Below are 17,302 nucleotides of genomic sequence, written 5' to 3'. Positions count from 1 at the left end.
CATAGAGCCCACAAAGATTAGCAAATAATATGACCAATTAAAAGCGTATACGATACAGTTTTCAGTTTTAATAAATGTGTATTTATTCCACTGTAAATGATACTTGTTATAACAAATTGTGGAATATTTGATATGAACAAACGCTTAAAATCTTTTTTTTGTTTCCTGTATTGTGTGTTTGCAGCAACGAGTTATATCGCGATATAACTCGTTCGTTTGCAGGTTAGCATAAGGGCTACGGAAGTTGTCAGAGCTGCGCCGTAAAAGCGCGCAGTCCACTGCGCACAGCCCTCTGTCAAACTGAAGTCGACAAGAGAGGCTGAGTCTTCGCATTGAGCCCTCCTGTCATATTCCCAGCAGTAACCATGGCACGCGTCGATACATCCACAAGCAGGCCCTACCACCTGGTTATCTTTGGAGCCACCGGCTTCACGGGGCAGTTCGTGGTGGAGGAGGTAGCGCGGACGGTGTCCGAAGGTCCGGGTGGGAACCTGAAATGGGCCGTGGCAGGAAGGAGCAAGCCGAAGCTGGAAAAAGTTCTGGAAAAGGCCGCCGGAGCTCTGAGTATGTACCTGGACAGTAACCTTATGTGTATGTAAAATCCAAATTGTAAGAAGGAAATAATTTAGTAACTGGTAACACAGATGCACTTTAATCATAGTCAAATACCAGAAGGATCCACAGATTGAGAAGTATTGCCCAACTCCCTCTCCAAAATGATAAAGCAATAAATGTGAAGCTTGACTGACGAGTTGGATCTGACTTTGACCCTTTAATCTGTACCCATGATGAACTCCAAGCACACCTAGAATACTCGGAAAATCTATTATTTAACAATGAAAACAAAATATTCGGCTTTCAGTGGTTTACATTATAATATAGATGGCTTGCATTTTGCACATTTATATTAAACATAATTGCTAGGGTTTTTTTTCTTCTCTTTTGCGTAAAAATGAGAGAAATCTCTTTGTATGACACCCCCCCTCCCCTCTGCATTTTCCCTGCAAATAAAAGGTCTCTGTTTGATTGTAAATGAAGGTCATGCATGAGCTGATACCGTTTAAAATGCTGGTTGGTGTCAGCTTTGTTTTAACAGCAGTTACAGTAGATTTTTTTTTACTTGTATTTTATTTATTTGGCCAGTTTAAGCCCCCCAAAAAACCTGTCTCTGGAATAAACAGTTAAGTATTTCTAATTTCTTAACCAGTTACTGGAAATCCTTTGATTTAGATTTGCTTAATGAAATAAACATTTCTAGAGAGAATGTTTGTTGTCCCAGCATTTTCCACAGTATGTGTCAGTGCAGCTGTCTCAACGTGGAAAATGAAATGCATTGCTAGATCAGGATGCTATCCTGTTATTATTATCACAACTACAGTTTCCAGAGGATTAATTCTGTTTTCCCGTCCTCAGCCAGTGTAGAACAGCTGATGGAACATAGCCGCTAACTGGACTGTCCTCGTCCCGATGGCAGACACAGCTGGACATGTCGCTTAGCTCTCCATACTAAACTTATCTCACAGAAACAATCATTTTGTCCTTTGTCTTCAAGGTTCTTCATATCGATGCAGTTAGATGTTTGAATAATTTGAATTCTTTTTATGCAGACATCCTCAAGGATGGATCAAATTTCCCCCAGGATTCTTCATTTATTTGTGTTATTATTTATTCTTTTTTTTTTTAAATCTGTAACATGCTAAATGAAACATTGCATATTGGAATTCAACCATGTGCCCTCCTTGGTGTTACGTTTTGCAAAACTTCTCAGTAAACATCTGCTGTAGGTCACAAACTGTTTCTGTGTAGATGTGACAGTTTTTCTGCGTTTCTTTACTATTCTCTCAATTTAAATCAGCTCAACATCCATGCATGTGTTAGTTTAAACTCCAGTTTATTATGTTATGTTGTTTGTGTTTACTACTTAAAGATGAGATTTTTTTTTAATTCAAAATGTTTTTTTAAATGTAAAAACTGCATTTTTTTATGTTTGGGGAAGTCGCATGTCCAGACAAGGTCCTGTAAATGGCTTGGACTTTTTCCTAATTATTAAGATTTCTTAATGCATTTTACCTTATTTTACAAATTTTTCATCATAAGAAACTCTTTGTTTTTAGTGTTTATCTCTTCTCCAAGTACCGGTATACATAATTTTGCACAACTCTCTTTTGTGTTGTACTTAAAATCAAAAAGATTTTACATTTGTGCGTTGACTTATTGCAATTTAATAGTAATTGTTAAGTTCTTAATGTAGAGAAGTTGCTTGCGAATGGCAAAATCTGAGGTTTGTAAAATAATTGCTGGTTCCTCATCTTTAGGAGTTTGAACGTGGAGCAGGTCGAATAGAAAAGCTATTCTTAAGTTAGCAAGTTGTCCTTAAACACAGAGTCTGCCTTTGGTGCAGCAGGCTGGCTTAATGCCTGCAGGGAAGGACAAGAAATTCAGGATTTCTTTTTTTCTTTTTTTTATCCTGCTTCACAGAGAACAACTTCTTCATGCCAGTTCAAATACTTCAGGAAAATATTGCATTAAACCAAGAAAATAAAAACTATTTTTTAATGTGTAGCCAGCTTTGAAAGTTTATCAGTTATTAGCTTTAATATATCAAGACTTACTAAAAAAGTGGAATCTATCTTATGTGTTATCAATATCCATAGTAGCTCTGTTTTTACATGATTTGTTAAATTATTTGTTGAGATCCATACAAGAACTCCTTCAGTTGTTGTTTTTATTATGGTAAAAAATTCTCTATATATAAATATTACCAGTAAGTTACATGAACACTGTTGCATTCTAGAGGAGCCACAATGTAGTATTTCCTGTTCACCTGCTGACCCGGCAGCACGCTCTTCCATTGTTGGCGCATCAGAATGAACTCATTTTCCTGATTGTCAGAACAGTGTGTTGGTTTGATTCAAATCCAGTGTATTAAAAAACACCTTTTGGTGATGTTTTTGGGCGACTGCTTGAATGTTTTTTCATTGTTTGGGTTTGTTTTTTTCCCCTCAGGTAAGCCTGAACTCAGGACAGAAGTGGACATACTTGTTGCAGATGTAGCAGAGGCAGACTCTCTTGCAGCCATGTGCAGACAGGCGGTCATTGTTCTAAACTGCGTCGGGCCTGTAAGTAAAAGCTTTTTGCATGTTTGTTTGCCTTTTGCTTACAGGCTGTATTTTCTTTCATAAAATAAGGCTAATGTTTTACATGACTTGTTTGATCTCAAGTGTTTGACTAAATGCTCTTTTTTTAAGTTTATGCAGTCGTTTTGTGTTTATTTTTCTATAATAATGGTTTGGTTTAATGCAAAAGCACACATTGTCTTTCAACCTTTTCTTTGAGTCAAAATGTTCTAGGTTTCTTGTTTTTCCTACAATAAAAGACTTGATGAAAGCTTCAACGTTTAGAGCTAAAGCACTGTAAATCTTTCAGAATGTGGTTTGCTCTGCTACTTGTTTTTTTCCCCCGTTGAAATCAGAATGTCAGGCATGACAATCCTAATGGATTGTATTTATTCTAAGCATGTAAATGGTAAAAAAAAATTGAATCTGAAGGATCTTCATCTTTTTGGGTGTTTTTTTTAGATAATCTCCAGAATGTTTGTATAAATAGTTTTCTCTGCTTCCTTTCTGTCTTTACCAGCATCTGTGGTGTTTTCTCAGGGATCCTGTTTTCTACAGCATCCTTTAAGGGTTCAGCACTTTTCTTATCCTATTCACACTTCACTTATCTCTAATTATTTACTTCTGCATAAAAAATACAAAGAATAATTTACAATTTTATTTTTGACTTGGTGGATTTATCTACTGGGATTTAAAGATGTGAATACATCTATTGATATCTTCTCTTTGACACTTTGAGTAAGTAAAGTTTCCTGCAATAAACCTTCTCAAACCACATCACATTATATTCACATGTTAAATATTATTATAATTCAAACAAGACACATTGTCAAGTCAAAGTGGGAGCAGCCTTTTATTTATTAATACTAGCATGGCTTCAAAGCCTCTAAATGATCTTCAGGTATTCCAGGTGACTTGGTAAATGCAAATTTCTTATTGTAATATAACAATAAATGATCGGTTTCCGTTTGGTGTGCTGTCATTGGGACAGCTGGTCGGGTTAGTGTGGCTGTAATGCAGACTAGGGAGGATGCTAAAACAGCAACACTTCTTACAAATAATCACATTTAAAACAATTTGGTCCAAAGTGTGTTCTTTATTTCTTTATTCAGCCTTTTCTTTTAGTTTCTTCTGGTCATCAGGCTGGATAAAGTTTTCGGTCCTAGGATGGGAAGTTTGCTGGATCCTTTTCCAGCTTTAGGGTCTTTGTTGAGGCAGATAATAATATAATCAAAAATCCCAGAGACCGGAAAACAGATAATAAAATGACTGTGTCCCTAGAGACAAACGGAGACCTTTGCAGATATGACCATCGCCCAACGCGAGGACAGGAGCAGAAGCCAGAAACGGTCTGAAGTATTTTGTGTTTCTGTCTCTGTGCACAGTACAGATTCTATGGCGAGCCAGTGGTCAAAGCTTGTGTGGAGAATGGAGCCCACCATATCGACATCAGTGGCGAACCACAGGTTTACCTCTTCTTTTTGTCCTATGGAATTTAGATGCTTGAATCTGTTTTTATTTAGTCATAAAAAGGCCTGCCTTTCATAATAACTTTGAAACTCTTATTGATTGAATCTCTTAATCCAAACCTTTGGTACCTTCACTTTTGAAAGACACATTTTTCTAGCTGTAGTGCGTTGAATGCTGTTCTGGCAGTGGACATTTGGATTGCTGTCCAGCAGATGTCCTGGCATTCAGCCTTTGACGTGGCCTGTAACTGGATTTAATTGAAGCCGTACTGAGATTCGTGCGGTGTCTTATTAGAGAAAATGATTTCGGCCACATGGGGACTCTGTTCTCTTCTTTCAAATGCTTGTTTGGGAGCTCCGCATCTCACCCAAACACAACTGCATTTGGGGATTAAATCTAATTCATTTTATTATTTTATTAAGGTTTTCTGATCAGAACTGTGTATTCTTTAAAAATGTCAGGGTAAAAGTTTAGTCTGTAACTAAAAGAAAACATATATATCACTATTTCCTGTTGTTTTAAAAGACATGGTCTTTGTCTTATAAGTGTTTTTTTTAAATAAATTCTGCTGATATAAAATAAAGTTTCTGTTAATGGAAAACTGAAGGCAGTTTATTTGCATCTGTGTGTGTTTGTGTGTGTGTGTGTGTCCAGTTTCTGGAGAGCATGCAGCTGAACTACAGCAGCCAGGCTGCTGAGAAGGGTGTGTACGTCATCGGGAGCTGCGGATTTGACTCCATCCCTGCAGACATGGGAGTTCTTTTCACCAGAGACCAGTTTAAGGGTGCGCACACATGACCTGCATGCTTCAGTCAATCTGATCAGTAGTAATAATTGATGCGGTGTATCTTCATTCATAGGGACCCTGGCATCAGTTGAGAGTTTCCTGACTGTTAGCTCCGGACCAGATGTATGTTACAATTCATACATTTAAATTCTTTATTACATTTTCTATTTTTTAGACTTCTCTTTCATTTATTTCTACTGTGTTTTGCTGCATAAAACAAAGCCTAATGTCTTTTTTTTTTCATTTTGGGTCCTCTTTTCCTCTTTGTGCTGTTGGTCAGGGTGGGTGTATCCATGATGGCACATGGCTGTCTGCTATCTATGGTTTTGCCGACAGCCAGAAGCTGCGGAGTCTCAGGAGGAAGTTTAATCACAGACCTCTACCCCCTGTTGGACCAAAACTGAAACCCAGGTACAAAATAAGATGTATACATACTTTTATTTATAAAAAATTTAACAGAGTTAAAGAAAATATTTATTTAGCCACTCTTTTTTTTGTACTAACCTGAATAAAAACATGTAAGAATATATAAATGTCAAACCATAAGTGCTTCAATACTGTACTATTTTTGTACTTAAATGACTATTTTGTGTGAATTTTTAGGGGAGCTCTGTTCTACAGTAATGAGATCCAGCAGTATGCAATCCCCTTCATGGGTTCTGATCCTTCTGTTGTCAAGCGAACTCAGCGTTTCCTTGTAGAGGAGCATGAAGCCACCCCGGTATGTATGAGGATTAAAGGTTATGAAATGTTGTCTGCGTTTCTTTTTTCATCAATATTTGTTACCAATGTTTCAGATGAAGATAATTTATTCCTAATGATTGAGAGATTTGCATTTAGGTGATTCTCATTTATAAAGAACACATCGTGGACCTTTTTTTTTTTAATGGACCAAATAACACATCAAATCCTGTTCTTCTGAACTCCAGGTCCAGTATGGTGCATACGCTGGAGTGGGAGGTTTAGGGAACACCATCAAGTTGTTGTTTGCTGGAATGATGTTCATGCTTCTAGTCAAGTTCAGTTTTGGACGCAACCTGCTCATTAAGGTAAAAAAACAAACAAAAGAGAACCGTCACTCCTGCGTCTGTCATGACACAGAATCTGTTCTTTTTCAATTTACTTTGGTTAGATTTTGCTATTAAAAGAGATTTAATACATTTTTTTTTATTGTGGATCTTCCGATCAAAACAAAATTTTGTTGGATCATGAAATTGTTTTTAAACATTGTAACTTAACAAAAGTGTAACCTTCATATATAATGTTATGAATTCTTACATTAGAAAGCAACAAAAGAAGCTCTTTAGTCTTTATACAGCATAAGGTATTCCTTCAAAATCAATTTAATTTATTAAAACTCAATAATTTGATTCTGAATTTTGTGAAGATCTTTACAATTTATGCTTCCAATGATTCATTTTGTAAAAAGAGGCCTCTTAACTGACTCGTACTGAAGATGATTCATCACAGCTCAGAATGATGGGCGGTTGATTCTCCTGTATTTCCCAGTACCCGGAGTTCTTCTCCTTTGGCGCTTTCACAAAGGCTGGACCAACTAGAAAGCAGGTAAAATAATGGCAACTTGTACGGTTTAAAGTGATCATTTTCCCGATATGTTGACAAACTAATATAAATTCACTCATTTCATCCATATGACTCATAGATGGAGGGTTCGTCTTTCCAAATGGCTTTCCATGGAGTGGGCTACAAAGAGGAGCAGGACCCCTTCCAGGGCAAACCCACCACTAAGATCCGTACACTGGTTCAGGGACCAGGTACTAGAAGTTGAGAGCAAAAATATAAAAAAAGGGATATTTTATTATTCCTGAACTACATCTATATGTCCTCTTTTCAGAGGTTGGCTATGTGGCCACGCCCATCGCCATGGTGCAGTCTGCCCTAACGATTCTCAACGAACCTGCAGCTCTGCCCAAGAAGTGAGTTCTCACATTGCAGATTCACTCACACAGTCATCCCAGTCTTTGCAGTAATTCACGTTTTCATATTTCTATTTTCCAGAAAGAGTTCATCCTTTAATGCACATTTTTACAGTTCTAGTGATCCGTCAGTTAAAAATGTTTTAATTGCTTCATTACGGAGTGAAATTTGGATTTTTATTTGACTCTGGTTTATGTTTCAGAGGAGGAGTTTACACCCCAGGAGCTGCTTTTTCTAAAACCACCCTCATCAACCGCCTCAACAAACATGGCATCCAGTTCTCTGTTATCTAAACCCCGCCCCCCTCCCAGACGCCATCTTTCAGGTTTCTGTTGACACTAATATTCATACTAATAATAGAAACAATTCCAGCTTTAGAATAGTTTTTGATCACGAAATCGGTTTTGACGAACCGTATTTGTTTGGTGGTGGTGCTTTGTTAGTGGAAACTTTCCGATTTGCTTCCGTTTGAAAGCTTTACTACCATTCTGCTAACAAACAAAACTCCAGCAGAGGCAGCAGTTCTCCTCTGAAGACGGTCACTTGCACTTACTGTTGTGTGTAATCAAGTTTGGCACGACTCTCTGCTAATAAAATTATTCCAAATAAAGAAAGGATTCTGGGAAAGATTTAATTCACATCAGGTGTTCAAACACAAGCAATAAAGAATAAAAATTCTCATTCTCTTTGGTTATAAATCAGTCAGAAATGAATAAGAATCAGATGACGTATGCAAATCAATAAAGATGTCTTGGTATAGTGGAAAGCAAGCCCTGAAATGCTGAATGTAGGAGGTATCTGTCATCAAACTTTAATGTTTTTGTCTGCGGTTTAGTAAAATGAGACTGCAGCTGCTGTGTTTCTGCACATCCCTGTCTTTATTGGGCTGTTTTTCCAAATCTTGATTTGATTGGAAATTGTTTATTTCAAGCAATCAAATAAGAGTAATACACAAAAACAATACAATCATCAGTTATACATTCATACAATGACGAATCAAACTTAGTATATTTAGACATATAAATAAATATTGCTTGAAAGGGAGTGGAAGAAAGCAAACTTACATAATCCCACCCCTGTTCTACTGTAACCATTTATTACATGATTTATCATTATCCAGTTCCTAACTTTTATCAAACAGAATTAAGAATCCTGAAGTATCAATAAAAACCCGGAACCGGAAATATAAATATATAAATCTTTAGCATAATGTTACTCACACTAAAACTGCCTGTTTCATTAAAGGTGTGGCTCAGCCCACTAAGCAAGACCTGCGCTCGGTTCTCACATGGTGGTTGCTAAAGCACCAAACGACTCACTCTTATCAATAAATAAATCTGAATCTGTCTGCGGTTGGTGGAACAAACTTGATTTTATCTGGGGTGGAAGCATGAAATGTTTTCATCTGCAGGGTAGTAGTAGTAGTAGTAGTAGTCTTTTTTTATTTTGGACTAGTGAAACAAATGTAAAATAACAGAATAAGACAAGAACGAGACAAAACTTACAAAAACAAGAAAAAGACAAGTAAATTATACAAAACAAAATGATATAAACACCAGTCCTAAAAGGGAGTGAGAAGAAGAAAAATCTTATAAACTTTCACCCCCCTTTACCCTAAGCCCTTACTTTCCCACCATCAGAGTCCAGTGCCCTACCCAAGTGTATATGTACATATATACATGTAATTTTCATTTCCAAACAACATACAAATGAATAACAAAACGTATTGTCAAAGTATGCAGATTTATAAATGCTGACATTCTGTATTTTTTTGTATTTGCACATATTTATCCATGATCATCTTCCTGTATCTATATTTAAATTCTTTTATGTTTGGACATTGTTTCAAGCATTTACTAGTTCTGTTCCACAACTTCACTCCACAAATTGAAACACAGAATCTCTTTTTATTTGTACGTGCTTTATGTATGACAAATGTATCTTTTTCCCTAAAATTGTATTTTTCCTCTTTTGTAATAAATAACCTTTGGATATTTGTGGGTAATAAGTTGTTTTTGGCCTTGAATATTATTTGAGCGGTACAATACTCTACTAGATCGTAAAATTTGAGTAATTTTGATTCTATGAATAATTTATTTGTGTGCTCAAGGTAACTGACTTTGTGTATGATTCGTATTGCTCTCTTCTGAAGTATTGAAAGTGAATGTAACGTTGTTTTATAGTTGTTCCCCCAAACCTCTACACAATAAGAAAAATATGGTAAAACTAATGTACAGTATAACATGCGGAGTGATTTGTGGTCCAGAACCAGTTTAGCTTTATTTAAGACAGAAATACTTCTGGATAGTTTAGCTTGTATGTAGCTAATATGTGCTTTCCAGGTAAGTTTGTCATCAATTATGACCCCAAGAAATTTATTTTCTTAAATTCTTTCAAGTTTCACCCCATTTATGTGCATGTCAATGTCAATATTTTTACCCTTATGGTGACCAAATAACATCATTTTTGTTTTACTTAAATTTAGTGAAAGCTTATTTACATCAAACCACAGCTTCAGTTTTTCCATCTCCTTAACAATTTCAATGAGTTGCTGCAAATACATAAATGTCATCTCAGAGCTGTTTTTCTAGTTTGGGTTGAAAATGTCTTTTGTTGAGCATAGCTTTGTGCTAAATTCATGAATAAAACCAAAAAGATGAAAAGTTTTGTATTCCTCAGACTAGCTTCATCAGAGATCTAGGCTAAATGTAACTGGGTTTGTAAACTATAAAGGTTTTTTATAAGTATCGGTTTTAGTTTGAACACAAGTGGAGCTGCAGAACTGGAACTGGGGCCTCTATTGTGCTCCTAAAGTCAAATCTATTGCGGGTTTACATGCATGTGTAGGTTTTCCTGGCAGGAATCTGCCTCGGGAGACAGTTTTCCCATTGACATGAGATTTAGGGAACCGCGTTAGCATCAGGGTCATGGAGATCTCAGACAGCACATTCTTATTTGTCTCTTTAGATCATTAAAAACAGTTGACCATAAACAAGACATCACATTGTTTTCTTAAATTTAAATATTTATTTATGGAAAAACAACTTTTGTATACAAAAAAAAAATATAAGTTCACGATAGAAAAATCATTGGTTTGCTTTAAAAACATTTGCTGTGACACTGCAAATGCTGTGCTTTATTGTGACTCTTGGTTGAGAAGCTGGTGAGCATAGATGGCATCTTCGCAGTGATATTTTCCCGCCAAATCCATGATGGAGTCGTAGCACCTGATTCTGCTCAGAACCTTGAGGTCTTCAACAACAGCAGATCTGCAGCAGACAGTATATATTTAAAAAAGAATGAGAAACATGGAAGGGAAGCATAGAACTGATATAAATCGATAATAATCTTAACTGGTGTCATCAGTTAACATTTTATTTAAACATATTTTAATCTAAGAGTTAATTAAAAGATTTATTAGGTCTAGAAAGTATCTGGTTTTCATATTATTGTATGGGGTTTACTGATTCTAAATGTGTAAATATGGATATATCTTACTTGGTGTCTGGATCTCCAGGAGGCTGCTGTTTGCAGATTCTGTGGACGTCCTGAACAATGTGGTTTTTGAAATTCTGCAGCTGAGGCAAACAATGGCTTTCTCCTTCAAACCATGAAAGTGGGAGAGATTCTGCAATCTGAGCAGGAGGGACACGGTGCGTTCAATGACATTAAGAAAACCTGGTTACTAATATACCAGTAATACATTCAAAACCATTGCTGAAAAGATCCAATACCTTTTTGCATGCAGGGGTGTTGTTGGACAGTGTCTGACTGCAAAGTGTGATCATGAGGTATCGGTTCAACAGTTTATCCAGCATCAGTTCCTTTAAAACAGCATCAGGAAGCAGGAGATCCCACCTGCCCATGTTACCTAGGAGCTGAGAAGAACGCAACACATCTCTGATTAGATTCTGGAAGTGAGAAAAGGTCGAGGCGGCGCGGAGGAAGATCGGTCTTATGATCCCTACTTTCACGGCGGTCCAGAACTGCTGATCCCTGAAGTGACACTGAGCTGAAGATCCGTCATCGAAACACCTACACAAAACATTGAATAAAAATATGCTTGAAAAAAAAAAGCCAAAAAAAATCATCAAAGGTAGGCCTGCACAATATACCGCAAATTTATCGTGATCGCGAAATCAAGCTGTGCAATATGCATACCGCAAAAGACGGCGAAAATCGCAATAAATGGTTACCTTTAAATGTGCTAAAACAATCTCATGGCAGCTTGAAATATTGAACAAATGAAATAAATCCCTTTATGCATTTAACCAATCGGAAGGACCCGTTTACGTTGTTGATCAATCAGATGAGCCCTTTTATGTTTAATGTTTGCCTCCTACGTCGACGAGGGTCATTTGGAGTATAATTTTTAAACTGTTGCAGTGAAATGGAAATGATGTTTTTGGTTGTTTTGCTGTTTGTTTATATACCGCAAATTTTATCGTTATCGCAATATTAATCACCAATATCGCATATCGCGAGTTTTCCTCATATCGTGCAGCCCTAATCAAAGGTTTAAACTACAAATGAACATAAAGTTTTTGAATATGGCCATATAGGAAGGAGACACAAACTTACTTTTTAGGATACAGCGGTATAAAGACATCTTCATCCACACAGTTCCTCAGCCTCTGGATGACAGCCTCAATAAATCCCTTGATGGAACATGCATACACATTTGAAACATTGAAAAAAGCACATCCTAGAAAGCAACAGTGTGAAAGTGTGGGCTTCACCTTGACTGGTTTACTCTGCTCCCCTTTAAAGATGGAGTAATCCTCCTCGAGTCTGTGACAAACACCAGACAGACTCACTGACTGCTGGTGGGACATGGGATCCCACACCAGCTCCACAAAAGCTGCAAGACACCCATACAAAAACAAACCGATGACGCTCTAGTGTTCAACATTTATGTAGTTTAAAGAAAAGAATTTTTCAAAGCAACAGCTCAAAAGTTGATTGAAGGAAATATTAATGATGAAGAAGTAAAAGAGTTATTTTCAAACTTTAGGGTAAACTTGAAACCTGAAAGTTTCCTGTTGCGTAAAAGAACATTTTACCTGTCATCTTTGGTAGAACAGTCTTCTCTATAGTGCTGGTCAGTGTCTGTCGATCTATCTGCTCCAGTTCTTCGTGGCCGTGACCGTGGCAAAATGTCTCCACTGCCGAGAACCACGGGAGGTTTTCAAACTCTCCGCAGCTCGACTCCTACATCAAACATGATCACAGAATGGATTCAGTGTTGTGACTTTGCAGTGTTCTGTGTTGACTTGTACTTTGAAATACCTTTAAAGGGTTCCATGACAGCAGCTGATGGCGAATGATGGGGTTCAGTAGCTTGGGTATGCACAGGGAGATGTAGGCATTGTGGTAGGACTCGGAGTAGGATCTTCTCCACTCTTCGAAGCGAGCCAGAATGTTTTTGACGGAGCAGAAGTCATCCTGAACATCGGAAAACACGTCCTGGGATCTCGACTGGATGTCAGCTGGAGTGCGAATATAAACCACGAACATAGAACTTTCCGTTTTTAAATGCAAAAAAAGGGAGACTGCAAGTTTTAATAAAGCTATTTTGTAGTGGGATGCAGATTTAAAAACACATTAAAAGGTGAAGATTTAATTTAGACGTACCTATTCTTGCTTGCAACTGCTCCTCCTCTTCAGGAGAAAGTTGGGCATCTTCAGGTAGATCAAAATCTTCAGATTGAGGCTCTTTGATGCTGAAATGCATCATAAAAAATACAAAAAAATGTAGGTCAGAAATGGCTAAAAGATCATTTACATTTCTCCCACAAAGCAGAGACTTAACATGGATATTATTGAACTCACCATTTTCTGTTTGTTTCAACAGTGGAGCTACTTTGCTCCTCTGTGTTATCTGAAAGTGACAACCAAATCATACAAATGAGTCAAGCTGGGATCCTTTGCAGATGCAAACTCAACTGTTTACTTTGTGCTACAAAGCAGCACACACTGTAGACTCACAGCTGAGCTGCTGCAGGCGCTCAGCCTGCTCCTTAATCCTCCCTCGTGTCTGAGCCAACAGCGCCTCCATCTGGTCAGACAGCAGCATGTGCAGCTCCAGTTCCAAAGCGTTGATCTCAACAACCTAAAGTCAACAAATCATTGGAAAAACATTGCTGAGTGATTTAAAAAATGCAATTGGTCGGAAATTAAGTTAATTTGCTTTTTTATTGTTTGACACCAGGTAAATAAAACAGCTGAAAGATCATATTTGTAGTTATGAACCAACAATCCAAGGGAACAATCAAATTGTTAGCAACAATAAAAAAATGCTATTGGTTTTGCAGCATTTTTATCTTAAACCCTCTGTTAGTATTAGTGTTTTTTCGTTACAAATTTCCTTTTTTGAGAGATGATAAATAACCTTTTCCCGGAGACACTCCACCAAGTTGTGGATATAGAGAGTCATGTTCCTGTAAAACTTCAGCTGACTCTCAGAGGACGCGTCCTCCAGCAGCTCCAGAGAGGCTGTGGCGTTCTCCACATCTCCCGCCATTTTTCTCAGCTCTGCCTGCCGAGCTCTGTGCACCTCCTTCAGGGAATCCAGCCTGAAGAGGAGAGAGTCAAAATCGAACATAAAAAATTATAATTAGATAACTCTAAGGACTTTGATTCTTACTGGTCATAACTAAATATTTTAACCCCCTAAAACAAAACTCAATTTCAAATTTGTTGATATAGAGTTAAACTAAACGGAGATTTAAAAAAAAAAAAAACAATAAAGATCGTTAAAACAGCAGCAATTTATGATGATACGTTCAATGGTTTCAAACTGAACACAGCAACTAAATGATCATTACAAACCCAATTTAAGTCAAACTTGATTTTTTTTTCTAAAACGCAAAAAAAACTCACATTTGCAAGATGTTACTTATTCATTTTATCTAACAGAGATTATGGGGAGAGAGAGATTATAGGCTTTAGTAGATAATCTATACACTGCATTTAGAACGTTTAAACTGTAAATAAAATGGATAAGAAAAACGTTCTCAGAAAAGACCCACATTTTTACACAATTTAATCTAAGATCATCAGTTCCTGTGGACTGAATGTTTTCTATTAACTCTTTCCTTCTAGTTTTTCAACATTTCAGAAAACCTTTTTTAAAAAAGAAAATACTTGGAAGTGTTGAAATATGAAGTGTTTAGGAATTAAAAATATTTAAATTTGTGAAAGTGTCGTCACAAATACATCCATAATGAACTAACTTTCCAGCAATCCTTCTCTTGATCATTGAGACAGAAATGGGAGGAAGACTCTCTGGGATTTTGTTTTTTGAAGATCTTTTCTTATTTCTTCCTCTGATGTTGATACTGGAGTCACTGCCAGACGGACTCTGAGCACAAAAACAGAATTTCATGTCAAAACTATAAAAAAGCAGAGACTGAGTGTTCTATAAGATAACTTTATGGGTTTTCTTTTTTTTAAACACACATCTTATTTTGAACAAGTTGATTTGGGGAAAGTGGAGGAAGAATTCAGCTAATCATGAAACTTTGAGTTTGATCAGATGAGAAGCCTTTCTTACCTGCTCCCCTGGTTGTCTCTTAAATCCCTTTCCAATTTGTGTTTGTTCCCAAAGTTCCTGGTCTTCTTCATCCGATCCGTCCAAACTGTCACCACTTCCACCTTTTTATTACACAAAAAATGTGTTTATTGCTGAAAGAAAATAACATCTGAGAAGGATCAAGTTGCTTTATATTCATTTCCTTCTTTAGGTCAACTTTGTTAGACCATTTTACTAAAACGTACAATAACAATTATTTGTAGAAGGACCCATATTTTTTAACATGTTTCTTTTCCCCAGAAATGTCCCAATGCTTCGGTCTGTCATACCTAACTTCTCTGCAATCCTCTCCCTGATGCTCTTCGGTCGTGGAGCAAATTCAATTCTTCTTTCATGATCATCTGGCTCATTATCATCATCGTCGTCAACTCTCTCCTCTTCGTCCTCCCTGCTGTAGTGATCTGGTGTGCTGCCATTTGAGCTCGGGTGGTCCCGACGCAGCGAAATAAACTCCTTCTGGGCTCGGATGGCAGATCGCTGCTTCCTGGCTGCTTTAATCTCCTTAGCACTAGGGAAAACCACTGCAGAAAGAAGCAAATCCGTTTATCAAGCATGAAACGTCCTTATTCCAAGATTTATGAAGCTTTAGGGGAACAAATCGTGATAAAGTGAACACTCTGGTATGACATCAACATGAGGTGCAGACACGCATTAACACTTACTTGGTTTGGGAGCAGAGCAGGTGGAGTCTGATTCGGAGGTTGGTGAGGAAGACCCAACCCCTCCTCCATTGGTCCCGTCATCATCAATGTTACTGTCCTCACTATTACTGTCTCCACTGCTAGTGTCCTCACTATTAATGTCTTCACTGCTGGAATTATGTTCAGGAGACTGTGGCAAGGCTTCATCACAGTGATCATGCCTGGGGGAAATCGATGACAGGGCATCTCCACCACCTGATGGGTAAAGAGATATATGATTCAAAATAAGTTTAACCTTCACATTTTCCCCTTTGATTTAATGAATTACTAAGTGGAATAACTTATTTTGACTCTGATGCACTACTGTTAATCACTGGATGTTAATGAAATGTATGAGAAACTGTCAAAAAAGGTTGAAATGTGTAAGGAATTGCCTTAAATTAATTAACCTCAGCTGATTTGACTTTGAACTTGGTTTTAGGAACTTTAACCAAAAAGTCCTGATACCCTTTTTTGTGCTTACACTGACCGACCTGTGCTTTTCTTTGCTGAGGATGTTATACATTTATAAAGTATTTTTATTGGCTGGACACAGGCACTCAATAGATAAATAAATGTCATTTCTGGAGCTGTCTTAAAATGATCTTAACTAAATATATACTTTGGATTTCATTATTCGTATATGTTCTTGCATGAATGCATCTGAAATCATTAAATACCAACATAGTGGGGACTATGACTCCAGAATGTGTCCACTTCTTTGTAAGATTCAGACCCTGTATTATATATTATGTTTAAATTATTATAAATTGCATGTATGAAATCTTAACTTCAAAGGACTTCTTTCAAATAGTCTGGTTCTGCAGAGACATGTAAGACACAGTTGTTTACAAACTGCTTGTTGTTCCAAAAAAAATCTTTTCATACAAATTACAACAACATCTGCTCAAGAATGAAGTCAGATGATTTTGACAATGACAAGCAAAAAGAAGAAGACAGTAAAAAATCATGCAAATAAAAAAACAACAGTTAGATATCCGACCTTTGTTGAATGGTTTTTTCTTAGCAGGCAAAGCCTCCTTCTTCCTGACTTGGAAAAGGACCGCTTTATCAGAAGTCCTCTTCAACTGAAAACTTGACTCTTCATCTGAAACATACAAGTCGCCAAATATTTTCAACTGACTTTTATATAACACCAAACATGCATTTTAGGTTTATTTTAACTCTTTAGCTATATATATTATTACACATGGCATATGCAGCACAGATTTATGAACTCGCTATATCATTCATATCATGACACAATCATATCTCAACGTTGCTCTGTCGTTTACAAATCTTAGCAACATTTTAACTCACTTTCTTTTTCGACAGAGAAACTCAGGACGGAGTTTGTCTTCCAATTAGTCCCATCTTTATTATTCCTCGTCTCTTCTGTCAGCTCCAGGGCTTCTCGGTGCTCTTCGTCACTGCTGTCGGCCTTCGGAGGCGTTGCTTCCCGCTTCGAGCTGCATGAGATCCCGCGACCCGGCGCTGCTTTAGACGGCGGGTTTACCACCAGTGAAGCTTTCACGTCTTCATTTTCTCCCGCGCTGTCTTTTCTCTGCTCTTCATCTTCAGAGGAGCTCGCTTTTCTCTGCCGAAAGTTTCTCCTGGGCTTCTTGTTGAACATTTTACTTCTACTGTACCAAACAATGCCGTAAACTGGAAGTAAACCAGTGTGGCACTGTGTTGGAAAACCGTCGCAAATCACACG

At 37.3% G+C, this 17,302-nt stretch overlaps 2 protein-coding genes across 3 annotated transcripts; one reads left to right on the top strand and one right to left on the bottom strand.

The window, feature by feature from the left end:
• The first annotated feature begins 253 nt into the window (after positions 1-253).
• sccpdh (saccharopine dehydrogenase (putative)) lies at positions 254-7,925 on the top strand. Its single transcript, XM_004067262.4, has 12 exons — positions 254-564; positions 3,007-3,119; positions 4,502-4,582; positions 5,241-5,370; positions 5,447-5,496; positions 5,654-5,784; positions 5,977-6,094; positions 6,303-6,422; positions 6,883-6,939; positions 7,037-7,148; positions 7,229-7,310; positions 7,514-7,925. The coding sequence occupies exons 1-12, from the start codon at positions 366-368 to the stop codon at positions 7,602-7,604; spliced, it is 1,284 nt and encodes a 427-aa protein (XP_004067310.1). The 5' UTR covers positions 254-365; the 3' UTR covers positions 7,605-7,925.
• A 2,398-nt stretch (positions 7,926-10,323) lies between these two features.
• LOC101169100 (GC-rich sequence DNA-binding factor 2) lies at positions 10,324-17,289 on the bottom strand. 2 transcript variants are annotated; one of them, XM_011492436.3, is made up of 19 exons: positions 16,906-17,289; positions 16,589-16,693; positions 15,719-15,801; positions 15,568-15,688; positions 15,175-15,426; positions 14,867-14,967; positions 14,547-14,674; positions 13,703-13,886; positions 13,300-13,423; positions 13,144-13,192; positions 12,946-13,034; positions 12,601-12,800; positions 12,375-12,522; positions 12,051-12,172; positions 11,893-11,969; positions 11,280-11,346; positions 11,046-11,189; positions 10,810-10,946; positions 10,324-10,580 (listed from the first exon to the last, which is right to left on the bottom strand). In XM_011492436.3, the coding sequence occupies exons 1-19, from the start codon at positions 17,216-17,218 to the stop codon at positions 10,448-10,450; spliced, it is 2,577 nt and encodes an 858-aa protein (XP_011490738.1). In that variant the 5' UTR covers positions 17,219-17,289; the 3' UTR covers positions 10,324-10,447. The 2 variants fall into 2 exon arrangements, with proteins under 2 accessions (XP_011490738.1, XP_011490732.1); XM_011492430.3 differs by having other exon boundaries at positions 15,568-15,801.
• Positions 17,290-17,302: the final 13 nt, after the last annotated feature.

Source organism: Oryzias latipes, chromosome 3 (genome assembly GCF_002234675.1).
Source record: "Oryzias latipes chromosome 3, ASM223467v1".
Taxonomy (NCBI): Eukaryota; Metazoa; Chordata; class Actinopteri; order Beloniformes; family Adrianichthyidae; genus Oryzias; species Oryzias latipes.
The sequence above is the reverse complement of the archived record's forward strand: the minus strand, read 5'-3'. Positions and strand labels throughout refer to the sequence as shown.

Coding starts and splice junctions, on each gene's coding strand:
- sccpdh (XM_004067262.4), top strand. CDS start 366: ATGGCACGCGTCGATACATCCACAAGCAGGCCCTACCACCTGGTTATC. Junction 6,095..6,302: donor AGGAGCATGAAGCCACCCCG/GTATGTATGAGG, acceptor TCTGAACTCCAG/GTCCAGTATGGTGCATACGC. Junction 6,423..6,882: donor GACGCAACCTGCTCATTAAG/GTAAAAAAACAA, acceptor TGTATTTCCCAG/TACCCGGAGTTCTTCTCCTT.
- LOC101169100 (XM_011492430.3), bottom strand. CDS start 17,218: ATGTTCAACAAGAAGCCCAGGAGAAACTTTCGGCAGAGAAAAGCGAGC. Junction 15,802..16,588: donor GAAAAAACCATTCAACAAAG/GTCGGATATCTA, acceptor TTTACCCATCAG/GTGGTGGAGATGCCCTGTCA. Junction 13,424..13,702: donor TGGAGTGTCTCCGGGAAAAG/GTTATTTATCAT, acceptor TGTTGACTTTAG/GTTGTTGAGATCAACGCTTT.